The sequence below is a fragment of the Sciurus vulgaris genome (genome assembly GCF_902686455.1).
Source record: "Sciurus vulgaris genome assembly, chromosome: 1".
Classification (NCBI taxonomy): domain Eukaryota; kingdom Metazoa; phylum Chordata; class Mammalia; order Rodentia; family Sciuridae; genus Sciurus; species Sciurus vulgaris.
Genome location: NC_136461.1, coordinates 5,704,789 through 5,728,075, shown reverse-complemented (window position 1 = coordinate 5,728,075; position 23,287 = coordinate 5,704,789). Strand labels below are relative to the sequence as shown.

The following is a 23,287-nucleotide window of genomic DNA, read 5'->3' as shown; positions in this document are numbered from 1 at the left end:
GTATTTATTTTTTAACAGTTTTTTTGTGGTGCTAGGGATTGAACCCAGGGCCTTGTGCTTGCTAGACCAGTGCTCTATCACTGAGCTATATCACTAGCCCCACCCCTTAATACTTTTTTTCAAAATCACAGTAAAATGCAGGTTTTTAAGTGTACATTTTCATGAATTTTTTTACTTGAATCAGTCCCTGGCACATTCCCACTGTCCCAGAAATTTCCCTATGGATTCTTTCCTTCTCAAAATTTCCTACTCAGAAGCAAACTGCTGTTCAGGTTTTTCTCAACGTGCATTATTTTTGCCTGTTCTAGAACTTTTTATAAGTGGAATCATTCAGTATATACTTTTTGGGCATATGGTTTCATTCAATTTTTAGTTGTGTCCATGATGTTCTGTGTATCAGTGGTTCTTTGTGTTATTTATTGTTCATTGTGCAAGTACATTTTTTTTTTTTCTTTTTTGGAACTGGGAATTGAACCCAGGGCCTTGTGTATATGAGGCAAGCGCTTTGCCGCTGAATTACATTCCATCCCCACAATTTGTTTTTATTTTCATGTGGGATGGACATTTGAATTCTTTTGGGTACTATGAATAAAGCTCTTATGAATAATAGCTATTTATAGAAAAGTACAAAGTACAATGAGAAAAATAGAGCAGAAATTAAAGGGGAAACAACATTAGAGCTAATTAAGTCCTGTTTTTTAAAATCCTAATATCATTTAAAAATATATTATGAACAACTGGAATTTATTCCAAGAAAGCAAGATTGGTTCAGTGTTACAGACTCTGAATATCCTATGCCATATTAATAAATCTTAGAGAAGAAAACATATGATATTCTCCAAAGCTAGGATCATGATTTGATTAAAGCTAATATATTTAATGAGAACATGTAAGACATTTCCAGTGAGATCAGAAACTATGGAACAATGTCTACTACTTTTATTGCTTTCCATGTTGTACCAGATGTACGGTGCAGTGAGAGGCAGGAGAAAGGTAAGAAGTACTGCTGTGTTTCTTTGCAAGTCTTAAATAATGAAGGGTGAAGCTGTGGACCTGGTGTGGTGGCACATGTCTAGTCTAGTGAGCTGGGAGGCTGAGAAGGAAGAATCACTTAAACTCATGCATCTAGACCTGCTTGAGCAACATAGTTAGACCCTGTCTCAGAAAAAAGCAAAGCAAAAAGCCAAACCAAACAGCAAAAACCCCCTCTGTAAAATAATAATTCAGTTGAGTAGCAGGATATAAAATTAAAGATCAGTAACCTTCAAGACACAAACATTAAGCACATAGGGGACACATGGTAGAGAAAAATACCGTTGCTGCAGTTTCATAACCATTTAGCAGACGACATGATTCAGTTCCTGCTGTTTTGGCTTTCCCTAGCCAGTTATTTTGCCCTCCCCAGGAGACATTTGGCAATGTCTCGAGACATTTTTGATTGTTAAAATATGTGTATGAAAAAAAAATACGTGTGTGAGGGGCTGGGCTTGTGGCTCAGTGGTGGAGGGCCTGTCTGGCATGTGTTGAAGCACTGGGTTCGATCCTTAGCACCACATAAAAATAAATAAAATAAGCCGGGCACAGTAGCACACGCCTGTAATCCCAGTGATAAGTGTGACTGAGACAGGAGGATAGGAAGTTCAAAGCCAGCCTCAGCAAGATTGAGGTACTAAGCAACTCAGTGAGACCCTGTCTCTATAAATAAAACACAAAATAGGGCTGGGGATGTGGCTCAGTGGTCGAGTGCTCCTGAGTTGAAGCCTTGGTACCATAGATAGATAGATAGATAGATAGATAGATAGATAGATAGATAGATAGATAGATAGATAGATAGATAGATAGATAGATAGGTAGGTAGGTAGGTAGGTAGGTAGGTAGGTAGGTAGATAAATGTATTGTGTCCATTTACAACTGAAAAAAATATTTAAAAAACTGTGTGTGAATGCTGCTGGGTAGGGGACCAGGGATGTAGCTAAACGTCCTAATGTTCACCGGAGAGCCCCTGACAAATATTATTCAGTCCAAAATATCAGCAATGCTGACATTGATAAACTGCCCTAACATGTTTGATTTGCAGTACCTATATTTAGAATTGTGTGTTGCTGGATTTCTATTCTTTTAAATTAATTTCTCCAGTTTAAAGGTATCAAAAGAATAATAAGAATCGTTCTTTGGTAATGAACAGTAATAGTAATAACTTATTCTTCATTGCATTGTGATATGCAGAGTTTCATAGACTTTCTTTATGTGATTGTCTTAGTATTGTTCAAGGTAGGTGTAATAGGTATCATTATCCTATTTAACTGTGAAAAGGTCCTTACTTGCCTCCTCTAAGCTCCAGGGACTGAACCACTTTTCATAGATGGGTAGCTGGTCTCAGAGTGAGCCCACTATTGTGGCTCAATGACCTGACTTGCTGCTGCTTTTCCAGAAGCTCATTTGCTGTTACTCCATGTACAAACAGAAACAACATGTATCCCATTTGTTTACAATAAAAATAAATTAAAAATAAATCTCCATTTTTGATAATTTATCTTTCTAAAATATATTTCTCATTACTGTTCAAAAAAAAAAAATCAGCTGGGGCGCTGGGTATATAACTCAGTTGGTAGAGTGCCTGCCTCGTATGTACAAGGCTCTGGTTTCAATCTCCAGCAGCACAATAAATAAAGAAATAAATAGATAGATAGATACATAAGATAGATAGATATAGATAGATAGATAGATAGATAGATAGATAGATAGATAGATAGATAGATAGATAGATAGATTAGATAGATAAAACCAGAGGGATAGGTTCTGGGAGCCTGGAAGGCTGATGTCTGCTTTGTATATTTTTTGAATTGACTCTTGATATCTACTTATAGTAGGAATGTTATAGTGTTTCCAGTAGAAATTTCTGTGGTGATGGAAATGTTCTATAAATCTGTGCTGTTCAATAGTAGCCACCAGCTACGTGTGGCTATTTAAATTTACATTAATTAAGATTAAGTAAAATTTAAAATTCAGTTCCTGTAAATTTTATTAGCCATGTTTCAAGTGCCTAGTCACCCTGAACTGTGTTCTCCTCTATAGTAAAGGGACTTTAATAAGCCAACAATGTCATTATTTAATTTAAAAAATAGAGTTGGTTTGAGACATTCTTAGCTTCTGCTCATTACTGAAGCTTTGGTCACAGTTATGTAAGTCCTTGGGGAAAGGAAGAGTTTTAAAGTTTCTTAGTAGGAAATGAAGGTACCCCATTGGTATCTCTCAGCCAGTTTTTCTCTCTAGCTGTTGAGTATGTTGTTAAGGTGCATACCCATGAGGATAGCCTGCTGGAGTCGGGGGGGACAGGATGGAAAGTCCTGAAGGCTTGCTTTAGGTGTTGTGGATGTGAAATGGGGGCTGTCCATCCTCTGATTTCCATCTAATTGCATTACAGGCTTTGGCTTCCACTTGACATTAAAGTTACCTTCTGTGATCACTAACTGAGTTGAAGTTTTTCCAATTCTTTGCCTTCTTGGAAACCTTTACACCGTGTATGTGTGTGTCTGTCTATCTGTATGTCTGTAATGGGAAGCTGGACCCTGCTGCATGGTATAATGTTTCTAACATCTATGTTGGGTTCTTGGTGTGTAAAAAGATGCTCAAGCAGTTCTGTCGTATTGTGGTTTTTAGCTACAAGGTGGTTTGATTTTTGTTGTTAGTTGAACCTAGAAAGCTTACTGCTCTTGTTTGCAATATTTCTGTGGGAGAGTAATTTCCAACTTAGAGTCAGTTAATTCTGCCTGAACATTTGGGGAACTGTTTGTGTACCGGAGCCCATCTTTATATAAAAAATTCAAATTTATGTTTACATTTCTAAGCCAGATTATTTCTTGCATGTTAAAGAAGAAGAAAAATACTGGCCTGAAGCTGTATTGCCAAGAAATATCTGATTCCCATTTTAGCTTTAACAGTTTAATATGTAGCATTAAGAAAAGGCCCATTTTGCTTTGATGATTTAGAAAGTCTTTAGACTGAATTTTCCATCCATACTTTTCCTATGGTTTTAATCCTAACTTCCCCATTCACTTCTAGTTTGCTTAGTGTTCTTTTATCATAGTCCTGCCTCCAGTTTATTAATTTTTACTTTATTGCCAAAATGATGAAATAAAAGCCGTTGAGTTAAAAAAAGAAGTCATGAATTAAGAAACAAGTATGGAATTTGTAACCTTATTCCACAGGTACCATGGATTTAGTCACATGCTTCCTTATTTCTCCAGTAGTATTTTGATTTGCAAGACAATCGAGGTTATTACTAATATATTTTTTATCTTTTTCTGCCCCCAGAGGGAAGTGTAACATCTCCCATTTTTCTGACATATTTGCTGCTAGAGAGTTTAAAGCCCGAGTAGACTCCTTTTTCTACATATTAGGCTACAACCCTGAGACAAGGTAAGTGAGTCACTTGTGTCCACTCAGTGAGAACTGTTTGCCTTTTCTCACTGTGTGTTTTGTGTATGTAACTGCATGTGTATGTTTATACACCTGGATGTCAACTCTGTATTTAATGTCTTTGGCACCTAAATCACCTTGTTGCTTATTCTTTAGTTTTGTTAGGAAAAGGAAAGATGGGAAAATTTGGGTGTAGAGGGGTGGGATAAAAAACTTAGTTGATCTGCGTTTTTAATTGGCCATTATTTCTCTGATGCATATTTTATCAAAGTGTTTCCATGGTACCATGTTGAAAAAGACTAGGTAATTTTGGAAAATTTGTTGGTAACTCATTTGTTTTATTCACTCTTGGTAATAAAATCCCAAGAGCGCTCACTGAAATATCTTCAGTGAGGCTACTGTATGAAACAGAAACTTCCTATTCTTAGCCAACTTGTTAAGATCCATGTAACAACAGAATTATGATTATTTAAATAAAAAGCAATAGGGTCAAAATAATTTCACAGGAAGAATTTTTTGTTTATGTCTGTAATACTCTTAGCATATGGAAGAGTTTGAATAAGAATGTATGTTTATTCACGTGCCCTGGATCAATCATGTGACTACATGATTTATTAAGTATTTTTTGAAAAAGGAGCTGGGTGTGGTTGTGCACCTGCTGAGGCAAGAAGATGACAAGTTAGAGGTCAGCCTGGGCGGTCTAGCAAGACCCTATCTCAAAATAAATAACAAACGGGCTGAATATGTAGCCCAGTGTTAGAGTGCTTGTCTAGCATGTAGAAGGCCCATGGGTTCAATTCTCAGTGCCAGGAAGCGGGGATGGGGAAAAGATGGAGGATATTAGCAGGTGATCAAGTAATTCATGCTCTGGACACCCAAGACCTATTTACAAATGTGAAAATTTAGAAAGAAATAAAATTGACTCAAGGAATATTACTTTATTATCCACTGAATGTAATTGCAAAACAAATACTATTTTAATGAAAACTTTTTCTAGAGGATGCTGAGAAATCATATACAAAATTTAGAATATTCTAGTCACTGAAGAGTTGATTAAAGGGAACATGTTTTGTTGTGATTGCATAAGTCTGCACAGAGAACTGTTGAGGCATAATATATATTAGTGTGTCTGTTTTTCTGTCTCTTCCTCTCTATCCTAGACAATAGCTGTAGGAGTAGGAGGATTATGCTTATCTATTTTTGCTTACCTCTTAAGAATACCCTTTTTTTTCCTTTATAGTACAGTGAAACTTGAGCTTTTCTTTTTCAAAAGAAGGCCATGTTCTAAAGATTAAAAAAGATCTGGTGGAAATATTTCAGAAGTATCTTTTATTTTGAAATTTTTTTTTTTTTTATGTGCATTGTCATGTCATTCTATTTTCTAGGTGAGTTTCTGTATAGAGATAAATCAGTTGGTGATGGTTGTCACTGCAGTTTGTTATTGTTATTTTGATGCTGAAGATTGAACCCTGAGGCATTTTACCACTGAACTTTTATTTTCCTGTTGAGACAGGATCTTGCTAAGTTGCTGGGGCTGGCCTCCAACTTATGATCCTCTTGCTTTAGTCTCCCAAGTTGCTGGGATTAAGGGATGTGCCACTGTGCCTGACTGTGGTTATTTTAGTGATCCCATACTTATTTAACTGTGATACATATGTTGTACAAGTTAGAGTGCATTAGTCAATTAGCTAAAATAGTTTTTGTCTTTTAAATGTTTGGTTCTAAGATTCATGATCAATCAATTTTTTTTAAAAAAATATTTTTTGGTTATAGATGGACACAACACTTCTATTTTATTTATTTGTTTTTAGGTGGTGCTGAGGATGGAACCCAGTGCCTCCCATGTGCTAGGCAAGCGCTCTACCACTTAGCTACAACCCCAGCCCTCAAATTTATTTTTTACTCTTTTAAGTTGTACCTCTGTTTTGTTTTCCTTTATACTGGGAATTGAACCCAGGGATGCTTTACCACTGAGTACATCCATAGCCCTTTTTGTTGAATGCTTATTAAAAGCAATACATAACTTTCCTCTCTAAGCTAGATAGGCACACCGGGTGTCTCAATTTTTTCATTGTGTGTTGCTGGCAGTCATTCAGGGTCACATTTCCTATCAGGTGGTATTTATGTGGGGTGGTGCAGAAGGTAGTGGGGGTTGAACCCAGAGCCAACCAAGTGCTCTATCACTGCGCTATACTTCCATCCCTCAATTTTGTTGTAAAAGTTGGGTTAAGTATACAGTAGAAGAATATTGTTTGTCTCTCTTTACAGGAAAAGAGAACAGTAATGCCCTTTTTTAAGATCTGCATCCTGAATCAGTAGCAGTATTTTGAAATTTGTGGTGGTTATTTGTTCAGTTCTACACTTAACATTCATTCAACTTGTGCTTCATATATTTTAAGTGCTTGAGAGACATTGGTTGAATTGAACTCAGCAAATATATGAATGTTTATTTATAAATACAGTTTGAGGCACATCACACTTTTCACAGTTCAAGTGTCAAAGCCCTTGTAGAAATTTGGTACAGCACTAGGCATGGCGGTACATGTCTTTAATCTTGGGGAGCCAGAACTCTGAAGTAGGAAGATGGCAAATTCAAGGCCATCCTCAGGAACCTAGCAAGACATTCAGCAACTCAGTAGACACTGTCTCAAAGTTTAAAACTTTAGAATAAAAAAATAAAATAAAAGGTCTACACAGGTGTAGCTCAATGGTAAAGCACCCCCTGGGTTTAATCTCCAGTACCACACAATACCCCCCAGTTCAGAAAAAAGAAAAAGAAAGACATTTGCTGCTGCATTAGAGCCAGTATGGCCTGTCGCTTTGTCTTGCTGGTCTCATTCTGAATACCACTTTATATCTCTGAAATCCAGGGTTGATTGGGTAGTTTTCACAGCTGCTCAAAAGATCACAAGAATTTGTGTGATTTAACGCAGTATAAAAAGACTTTGCATTTCTTTCATCTCATTTATGTGCTGCCTGATTCTTAGACTGCCCAGGGTGCATATTCTTGTAGAGTTACCTGTTTCTGACTTGGTTTCAAGTTTGCGAGGGTTGAAGCTGTGTGATAAACTGGTTTCTTGTGTAGTTTCCCCTTACTTGAATGAGCAGGACTAGGATGCAGTCGTGGCTACATAGATGTAGTGCTGTGTGCCAGCCTTTGGCACCCTGTGCCATTTAGGTAAGTGGAAGTTCATGTGGAGAGGAAATGTTAAGCTGTGTTTTTTTTTTTTTTTTTTTTTTTTTTTAAGCTTGTGGAATGCTCCTCAAAGATAGCAGATGTATCAATAAGACCACTGAAAGTTAAGGGGTAGGAATTCTGTGGCTGTAAACTGATAACTGGTACCTTCCCCTTAAATAATGCAAGAGCTTAACACTAAGTGAGCAGTTGAAATTGAACTTCAAGGTGGAATTTTTTCTCAGAGCAAACTTTCTGATAGTTAAAAGTTAATGTATGTATTTTTCTGTAAATTTACTTTGCATATCAGTCAGCACTAAAATATTGAAAAAGTTTTTAATATTCAGTTTCGTAGATCCTTTTAAAATCTCAGGATTCCTCCAGTTCCCTTTTTATTTCTCCACTAATGTGGTCTTTATGTTTCAGAATGTTGTGTCTTCTCAGGGACCTTGTTTTTCTGAACTTTTGGTCCTGATTGTGTTACTAGTTGAACTAATATATCATAATGGAAAACAAATCAACTATTCTGTGCTCTTTGGTTTATGCCTTTGAAATTTGGGAATATTGATTTTTTTTTTTTTTTTTGGTAAGTGGGCTTAGAATTACTTCAGTATTATTATTAGGTATAAACTTATATTTCATCTTTAGCCTAGAATGCTAATCGTTAATATAATAAAGTATCTGTGATAATACTTATCCATACTCTCTTCAGTCTAAAAATCTGAAAGCTCTGAAAATCTAAAACTCTGTATGCTAAATATAGCATCCAACTTGTTTGGTGGCCAGACCTGGCCTGAAAATCATCTTGAGGCTATTTCTGTTTTTAATTTAGTATGCTTCATGTGAATGTGTACCAATTTTGCTGTAAAAATTCAAATGTGATAGTATATGAGGTAGTCTAAACACTGCTGGGGTGTTACACACTGTGTGATATATTCACTGTAGTAGTAAAGTCTAAAAATTTTTGAGTCCTTGAAAACCTCTGGTAGAGGTTTTTTTGGCCATCTGGTTGATTATGCTGACAAGGAAGCCTGAGTACTGTGCATTCTTGACTGGAATATTGATTATAGAATCCCTTGCAAATATGCACCATTTGCTAAAACTTCTTCATTGACCATAGTGAACTTTACCTAACGATATTTATTGATTATGTAAAGAAAATAATGTGAAATAATGCAGTTTTTATAATTGGACTATTTTAATGAAAAATCAGAACAAGAATTCAGAAAGAGATTTGGGCTTTTTATAGCAAATGAACTTACTCTTGATAGCACTTAGATTTTGCTGAACTCATTTGTCCCTTTTCCCTGTCTTCCCATCTCCCAAGGTCAAGCACTCCTCCATGGGCCAGTGCCTTTTTTTCTGTACTCCTGATCCTTCTGGGTCTGTGTCTTCTATTCCTGGGACAGGGTCCCTTTCTGGTGGACAAGTGGTATTTCAGTCAGTTTTTATATAATAAACGTTTTTAATTGTAGAAAAAATCCATTTGTACAGTATATTCGTCTTACTTAGCACCCCTCCCCCAAACTGTTCAGAAGTGTGCTTCCTTCACCTGTTGTTCAGTAGGGATCAATAGGATGAGGGAGTGATGTCTGGGATTCAGAAATGTTGTAGATGCATCTGGGATCACATGACTTCTGGGAAAGCCCCAGAAATAGTCCACAGACTGAAAACCTTGGGGGCAGCCTGGGGGCATATATGCATGTCCCTGTGGTTAGGAATAGCAGTACAGGGATGGGGTCCAGAGCGAAGTCAGCATCAGGAAGCAGACATCTAATGTTCAAGAGTATCAGAAGAGACCTGGTAGTGCGTGCAGCTCAATGGTAGAGCACTTGCCTGGCATCGTTGAGTCCTGGATTTGAGATACTGTGTGAAGCAAGGATTGGTTAGAGGATGCATAGCCCCATTTCTAGCATTGGAACTTAAGATTAAAAGGAACACAATGGTGTCCTTGATTCCTGATCACTATGTTTAGGGCTCCTTGAGCTTCTCTGAGAAGAAGGAGGGCTGTTACCATATTCTGAGTTTGGACTCCATTTGTAACTGGGTGTTACGTGGCTTCAGTTTGGAAATCGGAGCACCAGGGGCAAAAATAGTCAGGCAAGTCACTCATTGCCCTAACATACCTGTTCATTGGAGGCCACGAAAACTGGATGTTGAGGGCTAGTAAAGGTATTTTTTAGTTTGCTTTGGGTATTTTTGAATTTTGAGTTTGAGATCTTACGTATGTAAAAAGAAGAGATACAAGATTAGTACATAGAATATATTTTTTTACCCCACTCACCACTTGTTAACATTTTGCCCTATTTTATTTTTATTAATTTTTTGTCTCATGTATTTTTCATGTTACTACCTTTTCAACTTCATTATGTGTTTATTATGCCTGTTTTTGCCATATTCATCTTTGTGTTTGCCATCTTTGCTTCAGTACTTTCTAGAGTATTTCCCCTGGGTTGTTCTTTGGAGATGGGGTCTTGCTGCGTTGCCCAGGCTGGCACTAACTGCAGACAGCAACCTTCTCTTCTCCAAAAGCTTCAATACGTGTGTTCTTAAAATCAGGAAAGTTCACATTGCTATAATACCACACAGTCTATATTTAGATTTTGCCAGTTTTTCCAGTAGTGTTCTTCTTAGTACTTTTTCCCTACAATCTTGTGTCACCATTTCATTGCTATCCCTTAATTGTCCTTTGCCTGTCTTTAGTCTCCTGATGTTTCCTTACTTTTCTGCATTTTTCATGACATTGGCCTTTCTAAAGAGTAGGAACCAGTTTTACCAAATGAACTTCAATTTGAGTTTGTTTTGATATTTTCTTCATAATTACATGAATTATGTAATTTTTGCCAAGAAATACTATATAATAATATTGTATCCATCTTTGTCTTCAGGTGTATTTGTTGAGATACAGCATGAGAGTGTTGGGTGACTCTAAACAGATGGTGTATACATTGTTCTTGCCTGAGAAGACCTCACCATCTAGGATGGGGAATTGCCCAGCAAGGTGCAGGCAGAGGAGCGGAGAGGCAGAGGGTGGCTGGAATTTTGGGAGAGAGGGTGTGAAGGAGTGTCACCCAGGGTGTATTGTTATTGATGGGTGACAGGAAAAGGGGGCGTCTTTCCAGTTGGCATGTAAAGAACAACTGTGAGATGCCAGTGCTAGAAAGACAATGAAGATATTGATGTAAGTGGATGTTACAGAGGTTTTGATAAAGTGCCTGTGGTGGTACCCAGGTATCTAATGGGATAAAGTACACAGTTTTGGAAATACAATTTTCTTGACTTGTTGTACAGTGGTGTTTTATACTGTTCTATGTAATAGTTCCCATGGTTTCTCAGAGTAATGATGAATGTATTAGATTATTATGACATTGATTTCTCCCAATGAACATTTTCTCTATGATAAGGTTTGATTGTGTGTGTGTGTGTGTGTGTGTGTGTGTGTGTGTGTGTGTTTAAATGGATCCTTTTGAGAGGAATTCTGTTCTGGTCATATTCATGGTATTTGGCTGCCAGGTTCTAATTCCTTTACTTTTGTTTTCAGAAAGTAATTTTCTTTAGACTGTTCCTTATTACAACAATTCTGTGGACATGTCGTGTATATCCTGTATACCCTAGGAGACCCTATACCATGTGTTGGGCCAAAAGGCAAACTTAAGTGTATCTGGCATGTTTTGTATTTTTTGAGTCATGTTTTGAGCAGAGTGAGATTTACTGGATCTTAGTTCACACCAAGCATAGGAGGAGTGCTGTGGACATGGGCTTGCTTCTGTGGTACTGATTCTTCATTACATTTCTGGGAAACAGAATTGGCACTGCCTTTTCATCCTTTCTTGTTCTTTATGGTTTGGGGAGAGTCATGGTCTTCCTTTTGTTTTTCTTTTTTAATTTTAACTAATTAATACCTGAAATCATTCCTAAGTTTGCAGGTGGAGAGTAAGCCTACACAGAGGGTTTCTTATGGGTGGAGAGCATGGTTGCTGTTTGTGGGAGGCGGAGATTGGGAGAGAGGGTGTGAACTGTGTTTAAAGATTTTTCATAGAAAGTGTCTCTGCTGGTGGTGAAAGCAGCAAGAGTACTCTCCTCATCCTCACCAATCTAGGATGGGATGACCTTGCTTATGTAGATTTGGAAATCTTTCTGAGTAAACCTTAATGAATTTACTTATTTATTTTATGCTGCTGGAAATTGAACACAGGGCCTCATGCGTGCTAGGCAGGTGCTCTACTGCCAAGCTGCATCCCCACCCCAGGTCTCAGAGTTTTGAATGAGGAGACCTCAAATGTGATCTGAGGGTGCTTAGGTGTTTGTGGCATGGCGGTCTTTGAACTCTTGGCTTGAATTTTTCTTGCCCTTCTTACTGTGAGGACAGTCTTCAAGCTAGATCAGATCGGGCTAGTGTTACTTTAGGGAACCTTTTAATTTAGTATTGGGAGATTTTTTTTAGCTTCTTTAAGGAAGATTTTAGGTCTATGCATATAGTATAGATTTTTTTTTTGGGGGGGGGGGAGCTAAGTTGCTGAGGCTGACCTCAAACTTGGGATCCTCCTGCTTCAGCCTTCATAGTCACTGTGAGTTACCCTTCTTGTTATACCAACCAGACACTGTGTTTGTCTGTTTGACAGTACCATGCACTCCATAGTTTACCTTGATGTGTTTGTTTTCCCAGTGTTGAAGATTTTCAAAGAGAGATGGATGGAGTTGCTTTTCTTAATTAGCTCCTACATGATTTTAAATGTGTTGGAATGTTTCTGCTAATTAATCTTACTTGTTCATGTCTTTTGTTTCTGTTCTTTCTTGGGAGATCTTGCTATTTAAAACCACTATTTCCTTAAAAGAAAAAAAAATTTAAAAAAAGATAAAACAGAACTTGCTGTTGTCTGGAGGAGCAGGCATGGACTGAAGCCTCCCCCTGGCAGGGCTTGCCGAGCTCCCTGGCGTTGGCTGTCTCAGATCCCCTTCCTAAGGCCCCACTTCCCTGCACACTAGCTTGGTGTGCAGGGAGAAGCTGCAGAGTCTGTTGGCTGGGCTTTATTTACGGAAACAGCAGGGTTGAGATTGATTGCGTCGTGCAGAGACAGTGTGTGGATGAGGGAGGGTCACAGCACATGCTCAGTCCTGTCAGTGTGAGGGGAAGTTTCTGCGTTCTGCGTGGAGGCTTAGGTCATAGCACAAGCTCAGTGAAAGCTCTGTGAGGTCTCTCAGACTGCATGTGCCTCCATTTTGAGTAGTTAGAGTAGAAAAGGGCAGAGTTTTAGCGGTAAGTAGAGGTGTAGGATCCAGCTAGACTCACCCGGGGCTCTGTTAGTCATGGAGGATCCCTTCGGCCCCTGCAGGTAGGCTCTTTCCTCCGGCCTCGCGGGCGCAGCGGTGGTTTTGCTGCCCCTCCTCACTTCTGGAGGTGTTCCTGAATCGTTTCATCCTTCCAGTGCACGTTCCCGGGAGTGCTCTGATCCCGCCCGGCTGGCCCTAGAGGTGGTGTTGGGAGTGTGGAAACAGCTGGGGACGGGCTCTACCCAGGGCTGCAGCAAGCAGATGTGGAATGCGAAGCTTTGTGGGTCCCTCTCTCCCTGCCCTCCCCACCTTTCCCCTCACCTCTCCCTCCTGTGGTGTGATTTTAACCGAGCGTGCTGGGTGCTTGCTGTCTCTTCCCGACCTGCAGAGCCAGCCTGCAGGCCCCCTCCCTGTTGCGCATGTGGCCGTCGGTCTCGGGATTGCCTGGGCCAGAGAGCAGCTCTGTTTGGATGTTTTAGGAATGGTGGTAGGTGGGCAGCTATTGGTTGCTTTGAAGGTGGGTGGAACCTGTTTTGATTGAGAGCCTGTTTGCCAGAACAAATTACAGTTCTTGTCATCTTTTTCTGAAATCTGACACAGGCAAGGAATAGTTGTGGACTAGGGTGGCAACAGTTTCACCTTAAAATGGCATTTTAAAAAAGAAAAGGTCAGGTCACATCAGTTTGTGGTGTTCAGAAGGAAGCAGACCCATCTTCCTTTTGGAGTTTAGGAAGATTTCTTCACAATTATTTGAAAACTGTGTGTATTGACGTTTGTGTCAGAAGTTGAGGTTCCATGTATTCCATGCATTTATTTTTGTATGCTCATTTTAAAATAGGGTAACATTTGTTGTGTGCATGTGTGTTTTGCTGTGTGACTTGTGAATTCCATAGAAGAGACGTGAAAAGAGTTGTGGGTGCCTTAGGATGCAGAGGTGTTGACAAGGCCACCTTGGGTGCCCATGGCCTGATGGCTAATACTGGTCTTTACTGCGCAGGGAAAGTTGTCCTTTTGGTGCCTCCTGTTCCCTGAGAGGGCTCAGACAGATGACTCTCTCCATGGTAAACTTAGGGAGCCAGTCAGAATAGGCAGATATAGGACTAGTTGCATTCTTATTCAAGCAGATTTTAAGTGAAGTTTCTGAATTATGTTAGTTAGTTGCTCCCCTCCCCCCTTTTTTCTTCTGATAGATTTTGGGAAAAAATTTGAAATTACAGTAAGTTTTATGTATTTGTAAGGATAGAAGAAAACATACAATATAGAAAAGTGTGAAAAACCCTCATAGGTGAGGGAAGAAATTTAGTGTATATTGATACAAAGGAGAAGTGATTTGTGTAAACTCTTTAGTTGTATATATTAGTATAAATACAGACCTTTGCATGGTCAACTTTTGTCAGAGAAAGCCTCTGAGTTTAGCAGAAGGTTTTTAACTAAGGCTAAACTTGGTAGATTCTTTTTTTTTTTAAATTTATTTTTATTGTAAACAAATGGGATACATGTCGTTTCTGTTTGTACATGGAGTAACAGCATACCATTTGCGTAATCAAACATTTACATAGGGTAATGATGTTTGATTCATTGTTATTTTTTCCTTTCCCCCCACCCCTCCCACCCCTCTTTTCCCTCTATACAGTCCCTCCTTCCTCCATTCTTGCCCCCCTCCCACCCCCCATTATGAGTCATCATCTGCTTAACAGCGAGATCATTCGTCCTTTGGTTTTTTGAGATTGGCTTATCTCACTTAACATGATATTCTCCAATTTCGTCCATTTGCCTGCAAATGCCATAATTTTATTATTCTTTATAGCTGAGTAATAGTCCATTGTATATATATATGTATACACCATAGTTTCTTTATCCATTCGTCAATTGAAGGACATCTAGGTTGCTTCCACAATCTGGCTGTTGTGAATTGAGCAGCTATGAACATTGATGTGGCTGTATCTCTGTAGTATGCTGATTTTAGGTCCTTTGGGTATAGGCTGAGGAGTGGGATAGCTGGGTCAAATGGTGGGTCCCTTCCAAGTTTTCTAAGGAATCTCCACATTGCTTTCCAGAGTGGCTGCACTAATTTGCAGCCCCACTTGGTGGATTCTTGACACTTAAAATAATCCTGAAGTTATAATCTGTATTCTTGCAGGTTTAATTTTAGGATTGTGACTAAGGAGACGAATTAAAGAGGAATAATTCAGGTTGACATTTATTGCTATCTTAAGATCTATTTTTCCATAATGTGAGGGTTCTCCTTCTGTTATGATCATATTTGTTTGAACATTGCATTTGGAGGTTTGGAGCAACTTCCCACTTTTCTCCATACTGTGTAGCATTGATTCTGGAATGAAGCACCTGCTGGGCGAGGTGGCACACACATGTAACACCAGCAGCTCGGGAGCTGAGGCAAGAGAATCGTGAGTTCAAAGCCAGCCTCAGCAAAAACAAGGTGCTAAGCCACTCAGTGAGATGAGATCCTGTCTGTAAATAAAATGCAAAATAGGACTGGGGATGTGGTTCAGTGGTTGAGTGCTTCTGAGTTCAATCACTGGTAGCCCCCCAAAAAAGAAAGAAAAGAACAAAGGAAATAGAAGCACCTTTTCCCAGCTATTCAGGAGACTGAGGCAGGAGAATCACAAGTTCAAGGCCAGCCTCCACAACTTAGCAAGACCCTGTCTCAAAATGGGCTGGGGATAGAGTTCAGTGGTAAAATTGCTGCTAGGTTCAATCCTGAGTACTGGAAACAAGAAAAAAGGGAGATGGAAAGGAAAAAAGAAGCAGCTTTTATTCTTCCTTTCCGTTCTCTCTCTAAAACATTCCTCCTTTCTCTAGCTTAGAGGAACCAAACAGTAGCACTCTGGTCATGTACACGTGAGCTCCATGAAGGCCTGCTGTTTCGGACTTGAAGAGTGGGATCTTGTCTTTTGTTGGGTGTCTACGTGTTAAACTTCCTTTACACTTAGCAAATAAAATGTGAACAGGAAGCTGTGCCACAGCTGACCAGCTCTGGTCAGCTTCCTCCTGCTTGTACAAATGCCTGACTGGGCCTGGTACACACCTGTGTTCATGGAGCTTGTGTGCAGCCACCCGTTTCACTGACTCTAATCTTGGACACCCTCTGTAGCTGAGTCGATTTTTTTTTTTTTTTTTTCCTATTTCACATTGAAAGTAAAGTAAGTCACCAGAGTGTTTCTTATATTTCTGGAATGTTCTTCGCTAACCACCCATCTCCTGCTTCAGGGATTCATTGCTTCTGTGGTTGTGGCAGAGGTGAGGGAACAGCATGTGGAAGTTACTGTCTTGGTTTGGGAGGACCTCTGGGGTCTGTGTGAGCTAAACATTGAAAAGATGCTAGTCAGTTGCATTTTGGCTGATTGTTCCCTTCCTGAGACACTTCAGAGTTTCAGGAAATGTGGGAGAATATAGAAAGTATGTTTCGGAAGGCACATAGAAGTGCACTAGATCATTGTCTTATCAGCTTTTCGTGTCATCTTGGTAGACTCTTGAATCAGGCCACAGTTGTGTTTTCTGTTTGCAGTGTTCCTCCATCAGCGAATGTGGTGTGGTCCCTGACAGAAAGCTGATTGTGTCTCCTTGACACATCATTTCTAATCTCATAGTGCAATTCCTCCACCTAATGTGCTCACTGATGATCTAGAGAACTCTGAGACACCCAGGACCTGACTTCTACAATGTCTGTGGTTCTCCAATTCTTTTTTGTTCCCGATCCTTTTCCTTCTGAATTCATCTTTCCTTTTCCATTTTAATTTTTGGTCATTACTGAACCAAGCTGTCTTTTCATCAAAAGATATTTTCCCAATACTATGAAACAAACGTCTGACAGTTTGTAAGAGAGAAGACAAGAAACTATCTAAACGCTAAAGAAATATTTGTAATGCTGTGTGTATTCATGAGTCTTCTCTTGGATAAGTCCAGTTAATTGCTAATCATCTGAATTGAGCATTACCTAATGTGGGCACATACAGGCAGATGGATTTGTGTTTAAAACAGATTGAAAACTCTTCATTTTGTATACCCTGTGGTATCTTGAGTCTAAAGTAAAACAGTTCATTTTAAATCATCTAGGATAATTAGAGATCATACCTGTCAAATGTCTGTGGACTGTACATTTATTTGTGATGGTCTGATTGTCTTTTCCATTGGATTTGAAGTTTCTGAGGACTGTGTGTGTTTTTATGGTCTTGTCTCCCAGTAAACTGCCTGGCAAGTGGGTCTTTGGCATGAATAAGTTCACAAGGGAACGTCACCTAGGATAAGTGGAAAGGCTGGATTGGGAGCCAAGTTAGAGTCTGTATACTGCTTTACATGTGACATGGCACATGCTTCTTTTCTTTTTATATGCCTCTGAACCTCCATTTTCTCATGGATCATATGGAGATAAATATTTCTAAGTTGTAAAGATGAGACGAAAATAATAGGAAAGTGCTTGGCACATAGTTGCTTAATACATTTTTGTTATTCATTCAAAGATCTAGGTCTCTCTCGTATAAGATTACCTCAACAGCATCTTTATTGCTTATGGTCAACTGAAACAGTATTAAAATTATTTTAGGAATTAAGGTAGTTAGTTACCAATATGTTTAACCACAATTTACTGATCTACTCTCTTTTTATTCTTGACTGTTTTTCTTTACACTTCTTGAAATTTTGTTCTTAAAAGAAGCTGTACTGTGCTTTCATATTTTTGTAATATTTGGCGTATTCAGCATGTTACCACTTTCTCCAGGACGTGTGTTGTGTGTGTGTGTGTGTGTGTGTGTGTGAGAGAGAGAGAGAGAGAGAGATTTGTTATACTTTTTATAGCATTTCAGTCTTCCCAGTGGGAACAAAGAGACCTTTAGACTTGTATTGTAGACCTGCTTACTTGGTCCAAAGTCTCTTTTTTCTGGAACACACTATTCAGGTTTATTATGTAGTTTTATTTCAATGCACAGAAAAGCCAGCAACATCTTTGGTCAGAAGATCGGCTTAATCTTCAAAGACTGCTGCTTTATAAATTGTTTGCAGTTGTGGTGGGGGTTTTTCTTTTTCTTTTCTTTCTTTCTTTTTTTTTTTTTTTTTTAAGAGCTGGATATTTATGTGCATGCAGCTTTGCAGTCCTTACGCCATTTCCATCTTTGCAGCAGGTGATTAAAGGAAAGCCCTGAGGAGCCTGAGATAACTTGAGTTATATGTCATTGCCAAGTACTTGGAATGTTACCACAGAATGGCAGTGATGGAGAAATAGGGTAGATAAGAAATGCAGACAATGGAGCCAAGACCCTTACAGCACTTCTAGAGATCTTTCTCACCTTTGAAAATTTTTAAAACCATTTTTTCCTGAAATTACTCAACACATTATTGTGTATGGAGGCCATTATCAGCTTATTGTCAGCATGGAAATTCTCATTATTCCTCTGTCAGTGCCTTAGTTTCTTAGTTGTGGACTCTGAATTATACTTAGGAGAAGCCTGTGGGAGAGCTGCTTCGGTGCCTGGAATCCTGTTTTGAACTCAGTGTGACCTCTCAGAAGAGCACTCTTATTTCCTCAGGCCTTGGTTTCTTCTATAAAGCTATTAGATTCGATTAGCTAGCCTCTCAGGAACCTTACATAAGAGAAAATTTAGAATTTTATGATTGTAGATTTGGGTAAATTTACCTGTGTTGACCTTTGTAGTTGCATATGAGTTTGAAACATTTACTCTTTTCAGTTGTTGACTGATTCTCTTTATGTTCTTGTTTTTGTTTTTGAAAGCAGGCTGTTTTTTCTGTCAGTTTATCAGTGCTGTTTTCAGGTTAATTTTGCTGGGAGGGCTAGCCTTCTGTCACAAGCAACTTATCTATCTTAATTTTTATGACAAATATTTTACTGTCTGTGACTGAACAGTAGTCAATTTAGATTTTTTGGAGTCTTTATTTATTCAAAATATATGTAGTGAGAGGTGTGGGCTCTTAGATACAGTAGTGAGCCGAAGCCAGGCTTGCTTCCCGCCTTCAAGATGCTTTTTATCTGGAGGACAACACAGCCACTGAAAGAAATAATTACACAAAACCGAGAATTCACAACTGTGATACTTGCGGGAGGGGAGAGAAGTGGTGCTGTGAGAACACATGAGAGGGATGAGCTCCCATTTTCACTCGTTACCAGTAACAGCCATGACCTCCATGTAACAGGCACTGTGCCTAGTTCTTTCTGTAGATCATGTTTTGTTTTTGTAGCAACCTTGCAAAATGGTCACTATGAAATTCATTTTATAGATGAGGAAACTCAAGGCTCAGAGAAATTGAATCACGTCCTCAACATCATACTTGGAGCTCCTTGAGAGGCTGAGGCAGGAAGATTGCAAGTTCGAGACAGCCTGGGGAATTTGAGGGGACCTGTCTTAAGATCAAAATGAGAAGTTCTAGGAATGCAGCTCAGTGGTGGAGCAACTCTGGTTCAATCCCTAGTACCACAACACACACACACACACACACACACACACACACACACACACACACACACACACACACACACGAGCTAACAGAATCTTTGTATTGAAAAGTTAATTCATTCAGTTCATTGACTCTGCAGTCTGTGCCCTCTTCCTGTACCTTAGTATTTAGATTCAAGTATATGTGACAGTGCTCAGCAGTGAGTCGCCACTGTCATGGACATCCCAATAGGATTTACAAAGCAGGGTCAGTGACATTTTTCTTTACCTTGAAATACATGGTAATGTGTTATGGAATGAATACAAAATTTGGATGAGTTTTAAAGATTTACATCCGACCTTAAAAGAAATTTTGAACTTGTTAATAAGTGCTTTAGAAGTAAGCAATAATGCTGGATAAACCTAGCATACTACTTTATTGAGAAACCCAGCATACTATTTTATTCTTTATTCCTGTCATCCTCATTTTCCTCATCCCCTAAAATGAGATTTTGCACCAAAAATAAGTGATTTTAATGAATTGCTCTTTGGTTTTAAAATTTGGTGGGATTTTTCTTTTGTCTTTTTTTGGACTCTCAGACTGTTTCTGTGGTCACTTTCTAAATGGGCTACTAAGTAGAGGTTCTAGTGTTCTTTGCTTTGATGTCATGTCAGCCTTCCTTCTCAGTGTAACACCCTATGAAAAAGATAAGAATTATTTACTATCAAATTCTCAAGATCTGTAGGATAGGAACAGGGAAGATTGCCCAGTCTCTGACCTGTGAGTTGTCAGTTCCAACCCCTTGGGAATGGGCCACAGGACTCACTCACTGTGGCTGTCCTGTCCCCAGGATTGGGGGTGGGGTCAGTTCTGGGGTACAGTGGGATGTCATGCCAGCTGTCTGTGAAAGGCCTCCGTTCTCTTAGCTCTGGCTCTTGGTCGGTCACGGCAGTGCTTCTGCTTGTGTCTTCTCTTTGGAGCATTTGTCCCTCCTCTTCCCAGGAGATTCAAGATCTTTGAGCATCTTGAGTGAGCACTCACAGACTGTTGCCCCGTGCCCCTTTCCTCTCTTTGGTGATTGTCGTGATGCCGTCAGGTTCTGTGGGCAAGCCTGGGTTGGGGCAGCCCCTGCGTCTGGCCATGGCCTTCTCATCTCTGCAGAGAGCTGCTCCCTTTTTGATATTCAGTTGCAGGCTCTCCACTCCTTTCTGTCCATTCTCTGTTTACTTCTTAGACTAAAATGTTTCCATGGTAACAGGTTACTTTTCAAAGGGAACATCTTGTCATTTTATTTAATCCACTGCAGCTGAAGAGGACTGAAATATTAAGTTGTAGTTGCTATGGATACTGCTTTGTTACATCGGTTTCTTTTGTATCAGATTTCATATACAATGAATTTCTATTTTTTTATACTCAAGAAATAAACACAATGACTTACCGTTATTGTTATGATTTGACCTCTGGGACTTTTTTTTTTTTTTTAACATATTCCTAAGTGAAAATTTGTAGAATAATGAAAGCTGAATCTCAACTGTTTTAAAAAACATATATTATTTATTATTAGCTACACAGAGAAATGCCTCCTATTGCTGGCAAGGATGGCAACAGTTCTTAATTCACTTTGTATAGACTGAGCCACAGTTTAAGGATATCTTCAAAATGGTAGCACTGTGACCTGAACCCTTAGGAAACAGGAAGGGGAGGGAGTGCGGGACTTGGAGTCACTCCTCGAATGTCATCACTTCCTCTCGGTTCAGATGTCTGCAGGAGAACTGGGGGAGTCTTTGTTACTCAGCTTTCTCATATCTACTTCCGCCTGTGACTTTAAAAACTTAAAATTTTTGGATTCACAAGAACTTGCGAAGACACTGTCGAGTGGTTCCATCTTATACCAGTAGTATACCATATGACGATGGGAAATTGGCAATAGTACACGGTGTGCGTACACTTCTGTGCCAGCTTGTCACCTAAATGGCTAGTGCAGTGGCCACTGTGGTCAGGGTTCAACTGTCCTGGCACTGCACACTCCCCAGCACACCTCTTCCTTGACCATTGGCAACCACGAGGCTCCTCTTCAGCTCTGTGATTTCTGCCATTTCAAGAATGTTACACAAACCTTAGCCTTTTAACTTGAATCGGTTTCTCTTTCAACATGATTTTCAGTGCTGTTAAAGGAAATTTTAGATTATTTTGTAATAACATAGAACCAAAATAGAGAAAAGTCTATGTATTCTCATACTTTTATTTGTAATCATTGTTTGTTTGGTTTTATAAATTAATCAGTCACTATGGGAGTGCAATTGGGAGCTATGACTTAGAGTCAGTTAAACTTCAGTTCGTTAGCCATGTGCTCTTAGACAACTCTATAAGGCTTCAGTTTTTTTTTTTTTTTTTTCTGATTACAGTAGCCCCTATGTTACAAAATCAGATTTTAAAAGTAGGTAAGAAAATATGTATGTGTGTGTGGGTTTTTTTTTTTTTTTTTTTTTTTTTTTTAATTTACTTTTGGAACTGAGCCTGATGGTGTACACCTGTAATTCTAGCAGTTTGGGAAGCTGAGGCAGGAGGAACAAAATTCCAGGCCAGCCTCAGCAACTTAGCAAGGTCCTAAGCAACTTAGTAAGACCCTGCCTCAAAATGAAACCTAAAAAAGGTGGGGATGTGGCCGAGTGCCTAAGTGCCCCTGGGTTCAATCCCTGGTGGGGACTCCCTGCCCGCTGCCTAATATTTTCTTTTTTAGTTCTGGGAATTGAACCAAGGGCCTTGTGCTTGCTAGGCAAGCAGTTTATCACTGGGCTTCATTACCTGCCCCATGTAAGGAAATTAGCTTGTGACACTTAGTACATAGTAAGTGTTCAATGTATAAGTCTGTTGTTTGTTAGTGTGACAGTTAGTATTGTTATTATCTATAAAGTGGAGATACTGTCTTATAGGGTTGTCATTGGAATAAGGTTGTCATTGGAATAATGTATACCTGGGATATAAAAGTACCTCATGAGCGATAGTTCTCTTATTTTTTGTGCTTGTGTGTGTGTCATATAATTATAATACACCTGGATTTAAGGTAGTGTATGTACGGACCTTGAGGCAGGGGAAACGATGTGTGTGCTGCCGGGTGTCCTGCATCATCCTGGAGTACCCTTCATCTCTGGTGACTGGAGCAAGCATCCTTTCTGGATTTTCCCCCTGCCATACTTCCCCTGCCTCACTGGGCTAGTTGTGCAGCTTTGTACACCCAGGCAGAAATCTCTTCGGTGACTCTGCTGCTTTGAATACAGAATAGAATGAGCCCCGAATTTCTGGAATAACAATACTAATGCTTTTGGTAATGTCGAAACATAAATAATGCCTAGAAATAAGAGAATACCACAGAGCATCTACAGCAGGAGGCGAGTGCCTAGATGTTAGCCACTCCCCTTGATGATGGAAGATAGCATGGCATCTTGTAGATTAGGGGTCTTTTGAATTTTAGTGCTTCCCAAAGTGTGATCTTTGGACCTCCTTATTTGTTTTGTTTGTTTGTTTGTTTGTTTATGGAACTGGAAATTAAACCCAGGGGTGCTAAACCATGGAACCACATCCCCAGCCCTTTTCATTTTTTTATTTTTATTTTGTTTTTAATTTAAATTTTTATTTTTACAGACTGCATTTTGATTCATTGTACACAAATGGGGTACAACTTTTCATTTCTATGCTTGTACACAATGTAGATTCATACCATTCATGTAATCATACGTATACATAGGGTAATACTGTCTGTCTCATTCTACTATCTTTCCTTCCCCCATCCCCTCTTGCCCCGTTTTCCTCTACACCATCCAAAGTCCCCCACCCCCACCCCATTACGTATTGTCATCCACTTATCAGAGAAAACATTCTGCCTTTGGTTTTTTGGGCTTGGCCTATTTCACTTAATATGATATTCTCAAACTCCATCCTTTTACTAGCAAATGTGAAAAGAGAGCCTACAGAGTGGGAGAAAATCTTTTTCATACACACTTCAGACAGAGTACTCAT

General features: G+C 39.2%; 1 protein-coding gene across 7 annotated transcripts in view; it reads left to right on the top strand.

Annotated features, from left to right (window-relative positions):
- Positions 1 to 23,287, top strand: part of RERE (arginine-glutamic acid dipeptide repeats) — a 404,253-nt gene that overhangs the window by 244,418 nt on the left and 136,548 nt on the right. For 6 of the 7 annotated variants that reach the window (XM_079133348.1, XM_079133347.1, XM_079133349.1 and 3 more), the window contains one exon: positions 4,315 to 4,419. In XM_079133348.1, the coding sequence (XP_078989474.1) occupies positions 4,315 to 4,419 (105 nt within the window). Of the gene's footprint in view, positions 1 to 4,314; positions 4,420 to 12,730; positions 12,928 to 23,287 lie in introns of those variants that run through there. The other variant, XM_079133352.1, reaches the window with a different exon arrangement.